General features: G+C 54.1%; 1 protein-coding gene across 6 annotated transcripts in view; it reads right to left on the reverse strand.

The window, feature by feature from the left end:
* Positions 1 to 3571: 3571 nt before the first annotated feature.
* Positions 3572 to 17901, reverse strand: part of GNG12 (G protein subunit gamma 12) — an 80824-nt gene continuing 66494 nt past the window's right edge. For 4 of the 6 annotated variants that reach the window (XM_072834017.1, XM_072834014.1, XM_072834015.1 and 1 more), the window contains exons 3-4: positions 9266 to 9384; positions 7159 to 7408 (exon numbers count right to left, since the gene is read on the reverse strand). In XM_072834017.1, the coding sequence (XP_072690118.1) occupies positions 7283 to 7408; positions 9266 to 9358 (219 nt within the window). In that variant the 5' untranslated portion in view covers positions 9359 to 9384 and the 3' untranslated portion in view covers positions 7159 to 7282. Of the gene's footprint in view, positions 7409 to 9265; positions 9385 to 17901 lie in introns of all 6 variants that reach the window. The other 2 variants (XM_072834018.1, XM_072834019.1) reach the window with 1 other exon arrangement.

Here is a 17901-nt window from a genome sequence, read left to right on the forward strand (position 1 = left end):
TCCAGGACACGTGTTCTTTCTTTTACATCATACTAACTGTTCATGAAAAAATTCAGTGTTTTTGAAAGGCCTACAAATATGCATTTGGATCTCTTCAAGCTTCTATTTCGTCATATGTAAAGCAGGGATAATAATAGGAACTACATCATGGGTTTGTTTTGAGAATTTTTAATTGAAGTGTGGTTGACACGTTACATTAGTTTCAGGTGTACAACATAGTGATTCCACATCTCCGTGTATTATGCTATGCCCGCAAGAAGAGCTGACGTCTGTGACTATATGATGACCTTATAATACTGTTGACTATATTCTTTGTGCTGTACCTTGTATCTCAGTGACCTATCAATTCCATAACCAGAAGTCTGTACTTCCCACTTTATCCATTTTTCCCCATCCCCTAATCATCAGATTCTTTTCTGTGTTTATGGGTCGGTTTCTGTTTTTGTTTTTTTTTAATTTTGTTAGATTCCACATATGAGTGAACTCACATAGTATGTGTTTTTCTTTGGCTGGCTTATTTCACTTTGTGTAATACCCTCCTAGATCCATCCATGTTATTGCAAATGGCAAGATTTCATTATTTATAGCTGAATAATAAACCATTTTGTGTGTGTGTGTGTGTGTGTGTGTGTGTGTATGCTACTTCTTTATCCATTCATCTACCCATAGACGCTTAGTTGCTTCTCTAATTTGGCTATGTTGCAGCATAATTTACAATAGCCAAGATATGAAAGCAATGAAATGTCCATGGATAGATGAATATGAATATATTTATATAAAATGATGGAATATTATTCAGCTATAAAGAATGAAATCTTGCCATTTGCAACAACATGGATGGATCTATGATATTACACTAAATGAAACAGTGTAATTTCAAAGTCAGAGAACAAATGCCAATATGATTTCACTCATATGTGGAATTATGAACAAAGGAAAAAAAGAGAAACCAAACTGAAACAAAACCCCAGACTCTTAACTGTAGAGAACAAACAGATGGCTACCAGAGGGGAGGTGGGTGGAGGAATGGGTGAAATAGGTGAAGGAAATTAAGAATACACTTGTCTTGATGAGCATTGAGTGATGTATAGCATTGCTTAATCATTATATTGTACGCTTAAAAACTGTCGACTATACTAGAATTAAAATTTTAATAGTACAATAAACATAAGGGTGCATATATATTTTTTTATTTTATTTTTTGCATATATATTTTTAAATTAGTGTTTGTGTTTTCTTTGCGTAAATACTAGTAGGGGAATTACTGGACGATACGGTATGTTGATTTTTAATTTTTTGAGGAACCTCCATACTGTTTTTCACATTGTTGCATTGATTTTCATTCCTACCAACCGTGTAAGAGGCTTCCTTTTCTCTACATCCTTACCCCCACACGTTATTTCTTTTGAGTCTAGTCATTCTGACAGGTGTGAGGTGGTATCTCACTGTGGTTTTGATTTACATTTCTCTGATGATGGTAATGTTGAGCACTGCTTCATGTCTGTTGGCCATCTGGATGTCTTCCTTGGAAAAATGTCTATTCAGGTCCCTTACCCATTTTTAATTGGAGTGTGTGTGTGTGTGTGTGTGTGTGTGTCTTGAGTTGTATAAGGTCTTTATATATTTTTGAACATTAATCCCTTATCAGATATATCATTTGCAAGTATCTTCTCCCATTCAGTAGGTTGCCTTTTCATTTTGTTGTTTCCTTCACTATGCAAAAGCCTTTATTTTGCTGTAGTCCCAATAGTTTATTTTTTTGCCTTTTTTTCCTTTCCCGGAGGAAAGGAAATGGACTGATGTTAAATCATTGCCTCTGTTTTCTTCTAGGAGTTTTATGGTTTTATGTCTCATTTTTAGGTCTTTAGTCCATTTTGAGTTTGTATATGGTATAAAAAGTAGTCCAGTTTCATTGTTTTTGCATTCTTTCCCAGCACGATCTAACAAAGAGACTGTTTTCCTCATTGTACATTCTTGCCTCCTTTGTCATAGAATGACCATGTAAACATGGGTTTATTTCTGTTTTTTCCATTCTGTTCACATGCCAGCTTTTACTTAGGCTTGTCCTTAACCTGGTCCTAGGGGACATTAATGCTCCAGTCTATCATTGTCTGGAATGAAGCAGGTACTGCTGGCCAGGTTTTTCCAGGGTGTGACTGCCTTAGGCCTGCCCCTAATATATCAACTTATGGATCCACAGGGCCCTTATGATGTCACAGGATGACTATCTTATGGACCAGATTTAAAGTCTTTTAGTGAATAGGGCTGTCACTTTTCTCTAAACAGATTGTGTGTGTGGTAGGATGGGGACGGGGGTGGCGACTGGATCTAGAGACCAGCAGTAGCAACTTGACATAGATGTTTTGGCTGCACAGTTCTTAGACTTCTAAACCTGGGATCTTACCATTCTGTATCTCAATGATTTCAATTACTTGTTTTTATAATTGATGATCTAGAATTTATAGGCTATAGGTATGCTTCATGTGTATAATTCTCGATGATCTACAACTTCTAACTTTTGCCCCTTTATGCTAAGCTTTGCTCTTTCCATAGTTCTCTATTGTAGTTCTAGTGATCTTCTACTAACCATTAAGTCATTAGCATTTTAGGATGAATTTGTTTGGATTGTATTTTCCTTCAGGACAAAGAAAACACTGGTTTCTAAAAAAAAAAACCTGATAGTTGAGGTGGGGGTTCCTGAGACCAGCTGTACATGTTTGCCCAGGGCTGGCCTACAATTAAATGGCCTTAGTAGGCATGGATAGCTCTGATAAGGAGACAGTAACTGGAGCAACAGAAGGCCTCATCTGAAGGCACGATCATCATTGTTTGCTGCCTGGTCCATAACCAGTCACTGGCCACCTTTTTTCCCTTTCTGGATGACGATGTTCTTCCTTCATTCCATGGGAATCTTGGCCCTAGGAGAAGGAACTAAGGAGGAGTAGGGTACCTTTGGCACACACTTGGTGAATATGAGTCATTGGGAGTGTAATGGCCTTTTCATTTACCTGTTTCCATGGTCACAGTTGTGTCTCAGGACAGGAGACAGCCCTCACACATCAGATGTCGTATCATTCCTCTTTAATAACCTCCACTGCCTTCCAGTTGCTTACAGGATAAACGGGTACTATGGGAGCACCCTGCACCCTGGTTTTGAGGCCACTCTCCTCTTCTTCCTTCACTTCCTCCCAAGACTTCATTCCAGTGCTTACAAAGTTTCTCTTTTCTCAAGACCCAAAGGTTTCCTTTGGAAACCTTCTCAGGCTTCACTGATACGGAGCTGCTTCTCCTTCCTCTGGGATCCCACGGTACTGTACTCTGTTCACCTTCTCACATGGTACTCTAATTACTAGTTTATGCACCTGCCGTTCCCACCCACCTTACTCCGGACTGTGAGCTGTGCTCAGGCTGGTGTGAGTCTTGCTCATTCGAGTGTCAGAGCCTGTGTTCAACATCTGGTTCTCAGTAGGTGTTCAGAAAAGGTTAACTGAATGGAGGGAAAGGGAAGAGAACTGGTCTTCTATTAATTTATTCAGCAAACCACGGGAAGGATGATACAGTGAGGCACTGATCCATTGTTAAAGAGAACAACGTTTTAATGAAACTTCTTTCAAATCTGTGAAGTACATGTGAAGTAAGTGCTTTTATTCTTTCCATAGGACAGATTTCCAAACAATGATCACAGTGCTTAGGTTAATAAGATGCTAGACAGATGAGTAGCCAGAGAATGCTATGAAATAACAAAATCCCTTCAACCATATATCAAACGCAGATTACCGAGACATCAAGTGAATGATGTTTAGAGTTACATGACTAAAAACGAGACATTACAGTAATCAAGTCATAAAACTAGAAAAAGTTATGTAACAAAAAGGCCTTTCAAAAGCTATTAAATGAGCATACGTGATAGATGAACCAATTGTATATCTGAAGCAGCTTATAGCACCAACATGTTGGCAGGACCTGTAGAGAGGGTAGGCCGCTGGACCGAGGCATCGTTGGGGGGTTGGGGGAAGTTCCCACCATCATCTACTTTGAGCCTCCTGTTTTACAGATGGTGAAACGGGGACCCAGCAAGATGAAGTGCCTTGTCCAAAGTCACATGACACAGGGACACAAGATTGGCTGGAAAACACTCCAAGGCTACGATCCAGGCCGCCCAACTTTAGGTAAGGGTTCTATTTTAATTTACACATAATTCTATTTGATGCATGTGTTTTGTTCCCATTAACAGCTCCACCATAAAAGAAATCAATACAATTCATAACACATTCCAGTATTATATTTTATTGAGAAGGACTGACACGTACTGCCCTTCATTTCTTGGGCCTCTAAAGATCTTCAGTCAATAGCTGGAATAATCGGATAACACTTCTGTTGGTTGTAAATTGGCTGAGAAGGTGGCATCTGAAGACAACGTTCAGCACCTCTTTTACTACCTAAACTAACCTATGCCTCAAAATTGCTAAATCATTGGTATAATTTCTTTGATAGTTTGAAGATTAGTAAAGTACAAAAACAGTACAGAAAGAGAGCAGGTCAGGTCCTTCCTTTAAAAGGTAATTATGGCACTTTGATTTTAATAAGGTAAGGAAATGTAAAAACCAGATTCTTTTTAGAAGAAAAAGTAACTACAACCTCTACCCTTGTGGACAACCTGGTGTAATGTGTTTCTATAAAATACTTTGGATTCAAGAACTTTTGTCTAGCATATTTTGCCATGGTCCTGGGGCCTCGATTGGACAGATTTATGCACTAACAAACATACAAGAATGAGAAAAAAGATCAGCGTTAACAGAAGCAGTATTAAAGACAAAAATATAATGAACCTATTTAAATAGCTTCCTAGATGTGAAGCCAAGAAGCTGCACGTATATTATGTGATTAGTGTGTCTTTAAAGTGGTGCTTTGGGGAAAGAAACCCACCGTATACGGGGCACTTGTCCATTATCATAAGCAAGCTGCTGCAGAACAGTTCAATCGTGGTTCATAAGTAGATTAAAGCCTGATAAATAAAAGTGACTTCTGCATATCCTATACATAGATTTTCTTAAATAGACATCTAGCTGTAAGTAAATCAACATTTAGCTACAATTTTTCCGCACTGGGTCCAGCGTCAAAGGATGGGATTTCACTTCTCTTGAACATGCCCTACGCCCAGTTAAGAGGTTACAGGACAGCCGTGCTCCTAGCCTTTATGATATCTGACTGGCAAAAAATGTAACCTCCCGGGACCTCAAGTCCATTCCTTACCCACTACAAGCATATCAACAAATAGAGAGCAAAACCTACGTGGCTCCCGTTGGCTAAAAAGATAATTTAGTACTAAAGAATAAACTTATGCTTGCTACTGAAAAGGTGCACAGATACCGAGTAGGTATGATAAAATTTCATAAAAATATTTAACAAGCTGCATTATAAATACTTAAGGAAAAATGTTAAAATCAGAATGAAAATACGATTAGTGTTCTGAAACCATCAGTAGAAAAATACACTTGTTAAAGGAAAAGGCCTCATGGAGTGAAGCGTTAAGTGTCATGTGTTTTTAGTGCACATTTCGAATGTCACCTCTCTTGCTCCTGAACAGGCGCCTGTAATTTTCTTGGAAACCGGGCGTGTTGCAAAACCAAGCGGGAGATGTCAAGGGGTTAAGGCCAGTGGCATGATTTTCCACATGATGTTGGAAAAGTGAGGGCAGTTCACAATGTTGAAAAGATAGGTGGCTGGGGAAGTCCTGACTCGGTTTGAGCAGCTTAAAAATAGCCCCGCATCTGTTCAGCCCCAGTCAGCTTCAGACTCGGAACCCAGACGTGCGACTGTAGGGGCGGGGGGGGGGGGGGGGGGCTTGGGTGGCAGAGCAAGAGCGTGTAGGACTAGGGGAAAGCGCTGTAAATAGTTCCATCTTGGGGGTTGGATCCTTTTGGAAGGTGAGCTTTTAATCCTTCATTAGTAGATATTTTAAGGAACTAAAGATGAATTAAAATATCAGAGGCTTGTGTATGGCGTGCGCCCTTAAGGGAGTGTTTTTTGTTTAAAAAAGGGGGCCCTTCCTCCCTCTTTAATAAAACTAAGATACTCTGTGGCCTAGGAGATTCCTTGGGATGCCCACGGGCAAGCCCCAGGACTTGAGGGCTGAGTTCACACCCAGAGGAACATCCAGGAACCTGAGGACAGCTGCTGGCACCCTGAAGCCCAAGTGTACTCCAGGTCTAAGCCTGCCCTGGGGGGTGCGGACAATCGGGGAACACGCCGCCCCCCCCTTCCCCCGGGTATTTGACAAATCTGATGCCTTTGGCTCCTGTAGGGTTCTTTCCCACCACGGTCCACCCCGTTGGGGCCGGGAGGTGAGCCTCACCTCTGCAAACAGCCGTCCTGGCCAGAGAGGCGAGCTGAAGGGCAGGGCAGAGAGGAGGAAATCACAAAGCTTGGCTAAGAAAAGCACACGGCTTTTACACATTCTCGCTCTCTGCGCCGGGCTCCCGTGGACCCTCCTTTACTTTAAGCATCAAGGCGGACCTTCCCCTGCAGGGCACGTCCCCCTCACTGCAGAGAACACGAGCCCCCGGGGAGCAGCTGCCCACAGTCCTGCCCGGGGCCTCTTCCCCTTTTCAAGACCCGCGATCGCTGAAGCCCAAAGGCTCCCTTGGGAAAACCTCAGAGGAGGGCCTGTAGTTCGGTTTTTAATTTTACTTGGTGCAGTTGATGAGCTAAGAGGTCAGCAAGGAGTCTTCCTTACCCAGTTACAGTGGCTCCGACCTTAGGACGTTCTTTACTTTTTGTACGGGAACTCCGTACATAGGACAGGGCAGAGGCGTGGCTTCTGGAGCTGAGGAACTGAGAGACGTTTTAACAAGGAAATAAGCCTTGAGACGTGTATATACAAAGACTTATACACACGGCGCTCCTCACCCAGGGACACGGTGCAGGTCGGCACAACCCTAGGATGATGTAAAGGCTTTAGGACTTAAGTTATCACTGTTTTTTTTTGTTTTTTTTTTTTTTTTTTCGAAATGGCCCAAACCAACTTTTCTTAAGCAGTAACCCAAGAGGACACCATAGTTATCGAGTGGAAAAGAAGACCGTTATTCCGTATTAAATCAGAAAAAGGTGTTTTAAAGAAAAGGCAACTTGGAAAAATAAAGACGTCGGAGTCGATTATTCCAAGTTAGAGTATTTTAGTTATTAGCAGTGGTTACCAGATAAGCTGAAGGTAAATTTCTTCCAAGGAGCTGCTCATAATTTGCTTTGTTGAGGAGAGGCGAGGAGCCCTTTCACTGTTCCTCTATAGGATGATGCAAGTTTTTTTATCCTTGAAAGGGTTTTCTGAGGTCGGTATCCCTATCAGCAAAGGGTCGCTCCTGGCATGCTCCTCACAGTAGGACATGAGGTCCGCTGATGCCTTTGAAACCTGACGTGTAGAAAAAAACCAAAGCAGACATTAAAAGTAGAGTTGAGGGGGGCACATGATGGGACGGGCACTGGGTGTTATTCTATATGTTGGCAAATTGAACACCAAAAAAAAAAAAAAAAAGAGTTGAATGCTGAATGCTGGCCCATTGGGTGGAAGACGGTGGGGTGATACTTTGAGAGCCAGCCTCGTTCTCCTCTATTACTTGTTAGTTAATAAGGGGAAGAGGCTCATAAATGGACAAATCTGGCAGCTCTGGCCTTGAGTGATCAGACTTCAAGGTCAGACAAAAGGACATCACGTGTCTCCTGGGGTGAGCACAGAGGACGTCCCCCCAGCTGGCACGTATTCCTGCCAAAGTAATGGGAATCGGATCATCGCACACAGGTGGTATCCAAAGCGAGGACCCTTCTGCAAAACACGCGGCCTGGATCCTTCCAAAACGGACTGTGTGCTGGGTTATCAGAGGATCCTAAATGTCATCGTTGTACTGTGGCCGTGAAGAAGGATGCCCTTGTGTTAGGAGCCAGGTGGTGAAGTAATCAAGGGGGAAGAGTGACCATGTCTGCGAACGACTTCCAACTGGTTTATCTTTTTTTTTATTTTTTATTTTTCCAACTGGTTTATTTAGAGGATGTGTGTTGTGTGGGTGTAGACAGAGAAAGCACGTGTGTCGAACTGTTAATCATTGGTGAATCTTGGCAAAGAGCATATGGGTGTTTGTTGCTACAACGGACTATCCATAGACTTGAAAGGTCTCAGAGGGTGGGCGGAGGGGACGCATACGTGAATCGGGGGACGTTGTGTCTTAGTTTGTATTTGATACAGGACTGGAATGCAGGACGGAGTTCAGGAACTGGATTCCTGGCTTGGAGTCAATACTCGAGAGAGAGAGAGAGAGAGAGAGAGAGAGAGAGTGCGAGCGAGAGGGGTCAAGTTCTAGAAGAGCTTCGACAGTTACTGTTAAACACTGGGCTTGGGAAAATAAAAAGGAGAGACCAAACCCAAGCGGGAGGACTCCGTGCCTTCCTCTGGCAGGAGTTAAAAATGGAAAATGCCATGCCTGGGTGGGATATCCCACAGAACCGTCAGCCCAGAGCCTCCAGGCAAGGAGCACGGGGCAGCTGGGGCCTGTCAACGGCATAGGCAGCCTCCTGTTTTGGAGACAGGTGACTCTCCCCAGGCCCAGAGGAATGTATCAGGTGACTGCTTCAGTCTCTAGGAAACAGCATTCGTCACGACATTCCAGGGCGTGCAATGCCGCGTTCCCTCTTGGGATTTGGGGGGCAAGGGCTGGGCAGCCAGGCGACCTTATAAATGCCTTCCCGTTTCTTCCAGAGCTCAACGAAGGCTGGCACTACTGCCCCTGGGTGCAGAACGTGTCCTTAAAATAGTCTACATGCATTTAAAAAGCAGCGGGCAAAAATAAATAAATAAAAAATAAAAATAAAAAAAAAAATAAAAAGCAGTGGGCCCTACACAAAGGAGGCCGTGCGCATTGGCTCGCTGCCCACTGCTACTTCACCCGTACGGATCACTCTGGAGCGCTCAGCGAACTCCAGAGGTAAGACAAGGGTGTCCAGACAGCCCACCCGGACCCCCGTCGCAAGGCGGAACAGAGATCACGGGACCTGATGGTGCTCGTTCAGGGAAGGCAGGTGCCCATCTTCCCTGGGTTTTAGGTTTTTCCGTCCAAACAGGCTTAACTCCGACCCTTTGGCTGCCCAGGGCTTTGGGAGACTCCCCGCTTGGCCTGGGAGGATCCCGAGCCCAAGCCGTCCTACGGGGCATTACCTTCCCTGAAACGTGGCCCAGCATCTGCAGAGCAGAGGGGCCTCATCCCCGCCGGCTTCTCACCTTTATTCTCTCGATGGAGGCTTCCATTCTCAGCTGTTGCACCGTTCTCCGTGCCTGGGCGATGTTGTTGGTGCTTGCTGTTTTGCTGGACATCTTCAACTCTTGTTTCTACCTGAAACCTGAAAAGACCACAACTGTTTAGATGGTCCCAAAGCCTCCGTTTCCAAGGGGGAAAGGGTGCACCTCCCCAGTCGTCGCGGGCTCTGGGAGGTAGTTACTAGAAGGCCCTCCCCCTGGAGCTCCTCCGTGAATCTTTTGCGGCCCAAGGCATCTAATCCATGCACCCCAACATACGGCACGATGGAGCCTCTTCTAGAATCTTTTTTTTTTCTTTTTTTTTCTTCTAGAATCTTCTAAGAGGAAACACAAACATCTGGGGTAGTTAGGGGCCTGCGGCGGCTGCGTCTGCAAGCCAGGCCCCGTTACCCGTGGTCTAATATCCCTGCTCTGCACCGTAACGGAGGGTTTGACTTTTATCTCATTTTGGCTCCTTCACCCAACTACTACGCGGATTCAAGCCCCGGCACCAGGGAGCGGCGCGGGAGGGCACCTCTGCGGAACTTTGCACAAAGGGTGCGTTTTTAGGCGCCATCGAGGTTTGCAGCCGCGTGAGGAATGCTAGGCCGATGAGGAAGTGTGTGTTCAAGAAAAAGTGGGGACCTTTCCGCTCAGACTCTCGGTGATGGATGCCCTGCGTCCACACCAATGTCGAAGGGGATCCGTGGAGTGGCTGGGAATTCTAACCCGACTCCCCCCGCCCCCCTCCAGTGGCCTCTTCGGGCACTGGAGCCCGGCCCCATTGGGGCTGTGGCTGACGACGCTCCTCCGCGGCCTGGGCCCTGGGGTCAGGCTGCTCTCCTGCCCTGTCCCCAGCCACCTGGGAAGGGCTCGAGGGGACCTCCGGGGCCGTGAGCCCGTCTAGGGGCGGGTGCCCCCGTGTCTGGGGGAAGCGAGCCGGCCAGACCCCAGGGTGGTGGCCTGAGGACCCGCGGGAGCAGGTGGACGCGAGGGGCCTCCCCCACCAGCTGGACTCAGTGTCTGTGCCCCAGGCGCCGGCAGGGACCTGGGCTGACCCCGCACTCCCGAGGCCACAGGAGGGTTGTGAGCTGGGGCCGCAGAGGCTGCAAGACGGGAAGCCACCCCCTTGCCCCCCCGACGGCGGCCACGTCCTGCCCCCTCGATGCCCCACTCCCCTGGCTCCTTGGTGGCCACGTCCACCCCCGGCCCCTGGCGGCACCCTGCCCTCCTCCCACAGCTCACCCCGTGCCCCCTGCCCCCTGGCTGAGCTCTGAGCACTGGCCCCGCCTCCAGAATGTGAGCAGGATTCCCCTGGACAGGGCCTGGGCTCCCGGGCTGCAGCCTGAGGACTCTAATGTCCCTGTGGCGTGAGAACAGCGCCCAGCACCCTCCTTGCCTCCAGGGCACGCGGGCTCCCAGGCCCGAGGCAGCTGTCCTGCCGCTGCTCCACCTCCCAGGCACCGGCTGGGGCCACCCCTGTGCCCCGCGTGGCTCTGAGCAAACTGCTCACCGTCAGGCTCCCTTTGCAGGAATGCCTGCGGGGGGCGGGGGGGTCCCGCGGAGCACCTCCTCCCGGCCTACAGCACCCCGCGCCCCTCTGAGCCTCCCGAGGGGGTGCTCTGCTCTTCCCTGGGGGCAAGGACGTCTGGCTGGCGTTCGGGCCACCAGCTGGATAACAGGCTCGCTCTCTTCTTGGAGAAGAGCTTCCGAGGCCTGGCGTCTGCACGGAGCCTCCGGTGCACATGCTGCCTTCGTGCGTGCGCAGGAGCCTGCGAAGCCGCGCCCTGCCCTCAAGGGTGGATTATGGTTTCATCCTCACCTTAGGGATGAGGCCCCCGAAGTTCAAGACCCTGGCTCCCGGCTCACAAGCCTGGAACCAGCCTGTAGGCCTCTCCCCGCAGCAGCCACGCTCCGCCGCCCAGGGAAGGGTGCAGTTCCCGTTCATCAGACTCACACGCGGGGCGAGGGTGACCCTGACACCGACGACCTGGAGTCGTGGGCTTGCTGAGTGCCCGGCGTCTGTGCAACGCCCCTTCTGCTGCGGAAAGCGTCTGTTGTTTAGTGCCCTGAACAGCAGACGTCCCCTGTCCTTTCCACGAGCTGAGCAACATGTTCTGGGTGTCGCGGGGAGGCAGGGCTGAGGTCAGCGTTCAGAGACCCCGGGCCACTAGCGCTGTCCCTGCCCCAGAGGCACAAAGGTCTGCACGGACCCCAGTTTGATTAAAAACTCCGCGACCTTGTCACTCCGCCTCTGCCATCAATGCCTCCCTGTCCTCGTCGTCCCCCCGTCTGTGGCAGGGGTGGCAGGCAGCAGCCCTACCTCACGGGCTGGCTGGGAGTGCTGCCAGGAGCGCGGGTGCAGGGCTGTGCCCCGTGCACACGGCTATTTAACGATCAACGAGCGCGGGTCCCGAGGTTCCCTGGCAGACGAGGATTCACGGCAACCCGATCGGCAGCGGCATCTTTCTAATACGGCCGGAGACAGGGTCCGTGAGCCCTCCAGGAACACGCATTTCACCCCGTGCACACTTAGCTTCAGCCAGAGCCTACAGGCTGAGGGCAGACGTGTTTGGTTAGGCCCTGCACAGGGTTAATGCAAGCGTGTGCACGTGCATGTGTGTCCGTGTGCGTGCACGTGCGTGTATGCATGTACAGGTGTGTGTGGTGTGCGTCTGCATGTGTGTGCACACATGCATGTGTGCGTGTGTCCATGTGCGTGTGTGTGTACACGTGTGTGCAGGTGTCCATGTGCGTGCATGTATAGGTGTGTGTGGTGCGCGTCTGCGTGTGCGCACATGTGTGTGCACACATGTGCGTCCATGTGTCTGCGTGTGTGCATGTGCACACGGCTGCATGTGCATGTGTGCGTGCATATGCATGTGTGTGCATGCAGGTGTGCACACATGTGTGTGTTTTAACTTGAAAGATGTTTCACTTTAAGATGAAGAAAGATTTCTGGAAAAATGAGAAAATCTTGCAGAACCAGGCTGGATCCGCGTGGCTGCTGCTGCTTTGACATTTGCCGGCACACCTGCGCGTCCCTCCATCTTAACCTGTCCCATGGCCTAGGTCGGGACCGGAGCTCACTCCTGCCCTTGCCACCACCGAGTGCTGGGGCCCCGGGGAGGGACTCATGACCTACTTAAGCCTCGGATTTCTCACAGGGAAAACGGGGATAATAGTACTTTTCTATTTCAAAGGGCTGTTGAGAGCATCAGATAAAACAAGCATGTGAGAGCAATAAATGCGAAGACTACTTGTGCTGAGCGTGAGCACCTACATCCTCTGGTCACGTCCCCTGGATGGGCTCTCAGCACCCCGCGGCCCAGCACCTCGCACCCAGCACCGGGCTACCCCGCCCTCCCCTGCTGTGCCCTGAGCACAGCGCCACGCAGACAACACCGCCCCCCGTGTCATCAGCTCCAGCGTGCCTCCCCCACAGTGACACGTCGAGGTCCTAACCCCCAGCAACCCAGCTGCCTTTGGAAACAGGGATTTTAGGGGTACGATTCTGTGGGATGAGCTCAGTAGGCTGGGCGCCGATCCCATCCAACCGGGATCCTCACGAAAAGACCGTGGGCACGGGTCCTGTCGCTGCCTGACTGCAGACGGCTCGCCTCCCGGACAAATCTGGCCTTGCAGCCACTCGGGTCTGTGGGGCTTTGTGACGGCAGCTCAGGCCAACCGAGGCACCGAGGCTCTCCCCCAACTAGGGGTCCCCAGGGGTGCACGTGTCAGGATCTGGGTAGCGCTAGGAACAGCCAGGACTTGGGGCCTAGCTCACCATTGGCTGTGCCCTGGGGACCGGGCGGGGGGGTGGCATCCTGGCGTCCGTCAAGAGCTCAGGCTGCTGACAAAGTAGGTGCAGCAGCCTCGGGATTCCTGGTGCCCTGCCGCTCCGGGCCTGGCTGTGCTCTTGCTGGAAGTCAGCCCCTGCCCCCGCAGCCCCCGCAGCCCCCGCAGCCCCCGCGCTGGTTGCACAAGCTCCCCGGCCCCCATGAAGTTCATTGTGCTTGTTGTGAAGGGACACCGATGGCTGCAGGATGTCAGGCTGCTGCAGGGTGACCTCGCTGTTTCTGCTCAACGCCCCGGAGCCCGAGACTTGACAACAGGGACGTGGAACCCGACGCTGCCTCCTGCCCATGGGCACAGCCTGCAGCTGCAAGAGCAAGCATGGCCTGTGAGCGGCACTTCCTGCCCTCCTCCGTGCGGCTCTGAGAGCAAAGGGCACAAGGCACCGCCTGCAGGGCTGCCGGGCCAGGGGGAAGCGAGAGGCGGGGCGGGGAAGGCGGGGAAGGGTGGGCGCTGGGCGAGCGGCGCTGTTGCCGGGCTCTGTGGGCCCAGGGTCGGCGCAGGGAGGACAGCAAACCACCGTCTCTCAAGACCTTGAAGTCCTCTCAGGGTCATGCTCCGGGGGCGCCCGGGGGCTCCGTGGTGGAGCCTCGGCCTTCAGCTCCCGGCACGGCCCCGGGGTCCTGGGATGCAGCCCTGGGCGGCCCCTGCTGCGGAGCCTGCTTCTCCCTCCCTCCCTCCCTCCCACCCTGTCAAATAATAAAACCCTTAGGAGCAACCAGGTAGCAGGTTTTACACCTGCAGACGCTTGCAGCCCTGCCGGTAGAGGAGCTCATGCCGCCTGCTGCCCACGCACACGTCCTCGAGTCCTGATGACGACCCTGGACGGCGATGCTGCTGTCACGATGATTCCTGACGACTACCCTCGTGTACGCAGTAAGCGAATTCCGTGGATCCTTTCATTTAATCCTCTCAGAGAGGAGCTCTGTTCCCGTTTCGGTTTCACAGATGAGATGCAGGTCACAGGTGTCTTGCCAAAGGTCGTGCCGATGCCCGTGGCGGGGTGGACCGGGGCCCCGACTCCCGGGGCCGTCCTCTTCACCGCCTGCAGGGCCTGCCTCTGACCGTCAGGAACACGTGGAGGACCGGGAGGCGGCAGGGAGCACTCCACGCAGGGCCTGCTGCTCAGGCACGAGGTCGTCACGGCTCAGCCACAGCGGCCGGGTCCAGCGGCCTTGGGAGAAGGCCCGAGGGAAGGAGAACTGGTTCTAGGTAAGACACAGGATGACCCCACGTCCCCGGGAAGCCGCAGGAAGCCATGAGAGTGAGCCCGTCTGGCTAATAAACCCGGAGACGGCTGCAGAGCCTGAGTAGAGGGTTCCTACCTCCCCTGTGTGTCTGCAGCATCTGGGGCACTTGTCATAAGAAAAAGTCTGATCCAGTCGGTCTGTGGCAGGACCCAGGAGTCCGTGTTAAGCCTTCCCATGTGGGGCGCCCGGGGGCTCCGTCGGTGAAGTATCTGCCTTCTGCTCAGGTCGTGACCCCGGGGTCCTGGGTTCGAGCCCCGTGTCGGGCTCCCTGCTCAGGGGGAGCTGCTTCTCCCTCGGCCCTGCTTGTGCTCTCTCTCAAATAAACAAATAAAATCTGAAAACAACCCAAAAAGCTTCCTCGGTGATTCTGAGTCGGTTCCTAGAGAAACGCCAATACGATGCTCAGTCTTGCCTCGTGGTTCTACCCATGTGTGCGTTTGCTCGGGAATTAAAATACGTCCGCGTGAAAGAACGGCTCTTCCCACCCATACTCAGCCTTCAACGGGGTGAACCAGGCCCGGGAACCGCCAACTGCTCCCACGACCCGGACTTGCAGGGCCAAGCACCCGACGTCAGCGCTGACGGCCCCGCGGGCTCCCCTGCTGCACGGGGTTAGGCAGGTTTCCGAGCAGCCCTTCCCTCCGGGAAGTGCCTCCTCTTGGTGCCACTGGCCCATCCTGTCCTTGTCCCCTGAGGAGCCTTTCTACGGCTCCTGTTCCTTCCTCGGACTCAGTTTTTGGGGGCTCCGTCCCGCAGGACAGAGGCAGCGGCATGGTTGGGACTGTGACCGTCAGGTCCGGCGGCGCCTGGCTCGTCCCTGCTGTGACCTGCTGCCGTCACTTCTCCAGACTCGGGCGTGCGCGACTGAGCTGGGACGGGACGACGGGGGTCCCTCGGGCAGGGCTGTCGGCGCGAGGAAACCGAAGAGCCTACGTCGGGTCCTGGATGCCTGCCTGACCCGAGGGCCTTCACGGGCAGATGAGGCTCCGGCCCCGTGACCCACGACTGCCAGCCTCGGGGGGAAGCCGCTGAAGGTCCCGCACACGGAGCGCCGCTGCTTCACCAGGACCCCGGAGGAGCCGGCGACACCCGCTGCCTGCGCCCACCCTCTTTCCGAAGCCCTGTCATCGGTGAGTGATGCCCTCACGGCCCTAATTCCCCCTAATTCCTGAGACCACGCACTGGGTACGGGTGCTGGGGGGGGGGGGCTGCACGGCAGGTCCCGAGGGGCGGCACTGGGTACGGGTGCTGGGGGGGCAGGCAGGTCCCAAGGGGTGGCACTGGGTGCAAGGTGCTGGGGGGGGGGCGCGGGCTGGAGGGCGAGTCCCAAGGGGCAGCCCTGGGCTCATGCTGACTGTCCTGTGAGGGGGGAGGCCCCAAGGGTTTCTGAGCAGCAGCACCAGGCACAGGGAAGATGAGAGAACAGCAGAGGAGGAGGAGGGTGAGCAAGCGAGGGGCGCCGAGGCTGCAGGGGTGGGGGTGGGGGGTTATGAGGGCCTGAGGGAGGGCGGGGGCTGAGGCCGGAGCTCTGGGATGAGGCCGGGAGGCCCCGCAGGTACAGGGGAGGAGACGCAGGGGGGCGGGCGGCCAGCGGCTTAGCCCAGGAGCCCACACGCAGACCTCCTGCGCCAACCTGCGGGCGTCACACGGAGCAAAGGAAGCCAGGCTCGGGCGCAGGCGCCGTTGATTCTGGGCGCAGGACATCCGAGGCGCAGCCAGTCCTTGGCGACGGAAACTAGCCGGGCGGAGAGAGGGCGAGAGGACGGCGAGCTCACCTTCAGCCAGAAGGTTCTGGGGAAGGACGTCAGAGGACGCGCATCTCTGGCTCCACGTGTGCAAGGGCTCCGTGCCGCCCGTCGGCGGAGGCACCCGCGTGACACACGTCCCCGAACATGACCGTCGGGTGGGAAGGTGCTTCCGTGGAACGTCAGGATTCCAGGCGAAGCCGGAGAACTCACAACAGGCCCCTGATCTGGCACCGACGCCGCGGGACGGTCCCCCCCACCCCGTCCCCAGCCGTCCCCGGGGGCGTCTCGGTCTCCGGCCCTCCTGTCCCAGGCTGCCACCTGCCACCTGCGTCCTCCGAGCGGGGCTGTCCTGGGCGGCTCTGCCCGTTTCCCCGCCATCTGCCTCCAGGGCTGGCACAGGGCAGGCCCCGATGGTCGCAGGACCCCCACGCACCCCGCCTGCCCCCGACTCCCCTCCTGGACGCAGGGCCCTGCTCTGGACCCGCTTCTCCGCCTCCCCTTGCAAACAGCCTTCATCCCGGGTCTCCAGACCCCACACCTTGTGCCCCGTGCCCCCAACACCCAAGGAGGGACCGTGTGCCACAGGGGAGGGCGGCGGGGGCCTTGCCGAGCCTGGTCCCCCCCCCCCCCCCCAGCTGCCCACCTGCCAGGCAGCTGCCACCCAGGAGCCTACATGACCGCAAAGCCACCTCCAGAATCGGGCTGTCTCGCAAGCCGGAGGGTGGCTGGGAGCGGGGCCGTGCCCCCCTACGGGCCGTCCTTCCGCCCCCCGGAGACAGGCCTGTGCCCTCCCGGCTCCTTCACACGCCGACCCCGCCGCCCTGGGCCCACGAGCCTTCCAGAATCCCTTGAAAGCCGCGGGCAGGGTGGGGGACAGCCCCAGAGTGTGTCCGCCAAGGCCACGCCTTGAGGTGTTGGGGCCACGCCACCCACAAGGGCCCCACGTGGGGACCGCGCAGGCGACGGCACAGCAGGGAATAGCCCTCGACGGAGCACATGACGCGGTGAGGACGCCCGGGCCCGGACACGCGCCCCGGACACGGTAAGGACACCGGAGCCCAGACACATGCACCCTGGACACGGTGATGACGCTGGAGCCTGGACACGGTGATGACGCTGGAGCCTGGACACATCTGCCCTGGAGGGAGGAGGACCCTGACCCCCGGGGACACCGGCCTGCTGAGGGCGGCTGAGGCTGACGGGTGCCAGGAGAGCAGTGCCGAGGGCCCATCTGCAGTCCCCAGAGCCCCCGCCCGGCACCCGGTCCCCTGGGGGGGCCTCTCCGCTGCAGGGTCAGAGGGCGGCGGTGACTCTGAGGGCGCAGCGCTCTGCAAGTGTCTCCCGTCCGGAGCCCAGGGCCCCCAGGGGTTTGCAAGGGCAGCTTCTCGCCTCAGCGCGAGCTTGTGCTCCTTCCTCAGCAGCACCTCTCCTGTAGCCTCGGCCCGGGGCCGCCCTCGAGCATGTGGCGACGCCAGATAGCTGTCCCCCGTCCCAGGAGGTGTGCGTGCCAACCCCGAGCCCAGCCTGAGCTGCTATCTGGGCCACCAGACGCGAGGGCCCAGCGAGTCCAGGGGAGGGGAGGAGGGGGGAAGGAGAGGAGGGGGGAGGAGGGGAGGGGGGAAGGAGGGGGGAGGGGAGAGGTCCCCGCTGCGCCAGGACCTGCAGCCACCAGGGCCGAGGCAGAGGAGGCTAAGTCCCTGGTGGCCCCTGGGGTGAGGGGAGAGTGCGGGGAGCCCGGATGCACAGGCTGCTTCGGCGGCGGGGCCTG

This window comes from Canis lupus, chromosome 8 (genome assembly GCF_048164855.1).
Source record: "Canis lupus baileyi chromosome 8, mCanLup2.hap1, whole genome shotgun sequence".
NCBI lineage: Eukaryota > Metazoa > Chordata > Mammalia > Carnivora > Canidae > Canis > Canis lupus.